Raw genomic sequence first — 4,130 nt, 5'->3', positions numbered from 1 at the left:
CTGATTATAAGTGCTTGAAATGACATTGTCGATGTTTTGAAGACCAGTATATCTTATTGAACCATTTCTGGTTGTTTTGGAAATGCAGGAAGTGCCTTGCTAGTGGCAGAAATTGTGCTCAACGAAGAGAAGATAAACCCTCCTAGAGCTGTACTGCAGTCCCTCAGTATGACTGAAGGCAAGCAGAGAAGTGCCTCTGAATATAAGCAGCTGTTGGAAAAATATGGGTTCACCAGTGTACAAATAAAGATCACAGGAAACTTTCTAGACACTATTCTGGGTTTCAGAAAACTTTCTGCACATTAGTTTTTTTATGCTACAAATAACCGGGGTACCAAGCTTTGATAATTTAGACAACATGTATTAACCATCCGCTAGCGTGCTTTGTTTTGCCAACTGCCTACCTATTTCAAGGACTTTGTATGAAATTTCTAATGGCCTGTGGTATGTCTGTATCCCATCCAGAAATGCAGCCTCAGCTCATGTAGACAGATCCAAGATGCTATAAGCTGACAGCTGTGTAGCTCCAGCAGCACAGAGCTCAGCATTTTGTAATTGCCCAGCTGCGTGGGTAGGTTTTGCAGCCTAGGTGAGTTCTCTGCTGCTGCTGCAACTACATTGCTGTAAAAACTCAAGTTAGCCTGGATATGTCTATGTGAGCTGTAAGCACACTTTCTGGCTGCGGTTCTCTGGAAAATTGTTCAAAACTAAAGGAAGTTTTCTCCCTCACTAAGCAACATATTTAGTTGCTATCAGCCGTTTTTGTTTGTTTTCACAAAAACAGTGTTTTGAAACAACTTTACCAACAATGGAAATTTGGGGGTGTTGAAGTGTTAGTGATCCTTTCCCCGCCCTTAATTTCCTTTGCTGTTTGGCCCAGAAGTAGAAGAGGAAGATTTAACCCTGAGATGCATGTCTTTTTTGCAGCCAAAAGTCAAAACAAAACAAAGGGTGGTATTTTGAAATGGGTCTTAATATTCTATGCACTTACTCCTTGGTCATTGTGGTACCTTTGAAAAACCCACACAACTATCAAGTCGCTAGTTTCTTGTTGATGAAGATTTGCAGTTCTCTAGAAATCGCAATTTCATAAATTCTGTAAGTGAATTGTCCAGCACATGCATTCTCAAACTGAGAGCCTGAATCATTCCTCTCAAATACAGCTTCGCCTAAGACCATAGTCGACTTCAGACCTCACTGCAGCAGATTTCCATAGCAATATTCCCACTCAGCCAGGATGAAAGGGAGGCTCTGCCTACTTTAAACTGTCAAGCTCAGCAACTTTTAAAGATTCTATGAACAAGGGCAACAATTACATAGATTTGTCTGGCAGAGTTTGTCTTTTCAAGTTAATCTTGCACCATAAATGTCTGTCAGTAACTTAGTTAGTTTGCTCATTGAGCACTGAGCAGGGCAAAGGTGAGCTGGTGAATCAGTCTTATCAGTAGGGGTCATACTACAATCTGTAGTACAGCCACGCAAAATCATTGTAAAAACTTGTCACGTACTACTCCAGGCATGGCCAGCCTGCCACGTGTGTGGCCTACGGCAGGCAGACAGGGCACCAGCAAGTGGGGCAGAAAGGAAAAGCAGAGCAACAGATTGGGCATGTAGTACAGGGCAGGAGGCAGAAAGAGCAGGCAGGGGAAAGGGATCAGGGTGGGACCCTGAGAGGGTGCAGAGTTAATTTTTGGCATCCCTGCCAAAAAGTTGGTCACGACTGTACCAAGCAATCTCTTCCACATAAGAATCTTTATTCACCGTTAGCAGTAAATGAGTCAAATTTTGCAAGGCTGGTTTAAGCATTGCAAGCATTGCATTTCAAAGACCAAGTGACCTCTTTCAAAATGTCCAGCTACTAGACAAGTCTAAAACTCCTTTCTCTCTAGTACAAAAAAGTCTTATTTCTGTCTTTTAACTGGTATACATTTAAATAGGACTCATTCCAGTAAGGCATCATACCAACAAGTTTCAAGTGTTATTCTTGCAACAAATAGAAGCTTAATTCTGTTAAATACAGCATATTGATGATGCAGGCAAGCACCAGGATTGTAATACTGTTACTGTCAAATAATTAAATTGGAACCCTCTGAGTATTGCATACTCACTTACTGAGACTGGGCATTTGCATTAGAAGAGCATCACTACTAAGTTTTTTTTTTTTTTTAAAAACAGAGAACTTACTTCGGAAGCATCCATTTTAGCAAAGACATGACGCCGTTGTAACAAGTGGCTTTCTATGTCAGCTGGCACATTTAAAATAATTTTCACTAACTACTTTTGAATGTCTGACAAAGGGTGGCTAATGAGGGTTGCAGGAAAATATGTTTTGCGCTGCGGGTGATGTCTGTATTGTCAGAGTGTGCTCTCACTGTTACAAGGGAGATTTGCTGACGAGCACAAAAGATGAAGTGCTGCCTTTCAGAAAGCAGAGTGGGAAAGGACATCAACAGTGTTTTCACTTGCTTTTCATAATCCCAGTTTGCACCCAAGATTCCTAATGAATGCCTGGAATTATGCTGTGCGCAAGAGATTCAAAATTGGACATGGTAAAAGCAGTTAGGGGCAGGACTGTATGATCAGTTTAAGTATCCCAAATTGGGGAGAAGTTAGACAGATGGTCTGTCACAAATTGCAGACATAAATATGCAGCTTCCTAGACAGAACTTTGTGTATATTCACTGCTGACTAGGTCTTAAAGTTGTCTTCTATTGTGAAAAAGCTGTCTGAACAATGATTATATTCATGGATAATTTGGGGACATTCAAGATGAGGAAGACTTTAATTAACTGTAATGAGGGATTATGTTGGGGGAAAAATAACATGTCTGAACTGATACCAGCAATAAAGCCTGCTTGTTCTCTTCTTGCTGTTTTGGTAAATTGCTTTATGGCACTGAAGAATACCTGTGTTGATATGAGGTGATTCACCCAGTGAAATGAATGTATCTGTACGTATGATCTCATGTGCATGTTCATCAGAATTCAGCTCATTTGTCTGAATTTCACTTTGGAGTGTGGGATGTGTCACCATTATCTTTTATAAATAGTATAGAGGAAATACAGTGCTGAAAAATGGGTTAATGATTTCCTTGTGGCTGAAACACCAAAGGGATCAGTGCAAAAGGTGGAAGAGATCGACAAAACAATAAGATTAAAGTAAGAGATAGAGACAGGGAAATTGGAAAAGAGTATTAGGGAGTAAAGTGTGATTGAAGTGATAACATAATGTCTTCTTTTCAGTTTCCACTTTTCTACTGAATTAAACATACTGATTCCATTGCAGAAGTGAAATATTTTCTCTATCAAGGAGACCAAAGGGGTTGTGGTAATGGATATCTCAGTATCAGTTGACAAGTGTCAGAGTTTAGGAAGGGTGGTCTAATGGTTAACCTCCCTTTTCTTGGGCTCCACTTCAACTTTGGATTTGTTAGCTGATTCTTGGGCTGGATGGGCAGCAGAGAAGTTTTTGGTCTCCCTTGCCATCACCTTGATGCCATAGGTTGCTTCTCCCTAGTGTGTTCCAACATCCACTTGCCTTATTTAGCATTAAACGTAGAACTGAAGACTTCATTTCTGGGAAAACGGTTAATATATTCTGCCCAGGAAAGCCTGTCCTTTCATGTCCAAACCCTCCCTACCAAGAAACACTGACATCCCCAACCCAAAGTGTTCATCGACCAAAACCTACTACCACTGAATTTAGTGGTAGTTTTCCCTTGATATAGTTGATGACAGGGCTTAGAGTAGTTGATAGGAACAACACTACAAAGCAGCTGTATAGTTCTTTCTTTTTGGAGGACTCCAGCTGCTTGGAGCAAAAAAATAAAAAACCTTCAGGGCTGTGTCCAGACAAGCTTAGTCGTGCGGTATGTGGTGCCACAGACCGTACATGCAGGCATACTCTGCACCGCTACCTTGCAGCATGGAGGAGGGGGATTTGACCCTGGGAGATCCTGGGGTCAAAAAAACACATGGCATCAGTGGCATGCCATCCAAAATTTGAGTCTGGCTGGCCAGAGCCATACTCTGGCTGCCAGCCAGGCTTCCTGCCGCGGCTGCAGCCCCAGGAGACCACTAGTAAAGTTGCTGGCCTCAGCCTCCCCTACCCCACCCGGGATAACCTACCAC

The 4,130-nt window shown here is 41.8% G+C and overlaps 1 protein-coding gene across 2 annotated transcripts in view; it reads left to right on the top strand.

Moving 5' to 3' along the window:
• ASMTL (acetylserotonin O-methyltransferase like) overlaps nucleotides 1-4,130 on the top strand; it is a 53,473-nt gene that overhangs the window by 44,953 nt on the left and 4,390 nt on the right. The window contains exon 13 of one of the 2 annotated variants that reach the window (XM_006027304.3): nucleotides 89-3,703. The exons of the other annotated variant lie outside the window; for it this stretch is intronic. Coding sequence (XP_006027366.1) covers nucleotides 89-306 — 218 coding nt within the window. The 3' untranslated portion in view covers nucleotides 307-3,703. Of the gene's footprint in view, nucleotides 1-88; nucleotides 3,704-4,130 lie in introns of those variants that run through there. 2 annotated transcript variants of the gene reach the window in all.

The sequence above is a fragment of the Alligator sinensis genome, unplaced genomic scaffold (assembly GCF_000455745.1).
Source record: "Alligator sinensis unplaced genomic scaffold, ASM45574v1 scaffold395_1, whole genome shotgun sequence".
Classification (NCBI taxonomy): domain Eukaryota; kingdom Metazoa; phylum Chordata; order Crocodylia; family Alligatoridae; genus Alligator; species Alligator sinensis.
Note: the sequence above shows the minus strand (reverse complement) of the source record. Positions and strands in the feature narration are given on the sequence as shown.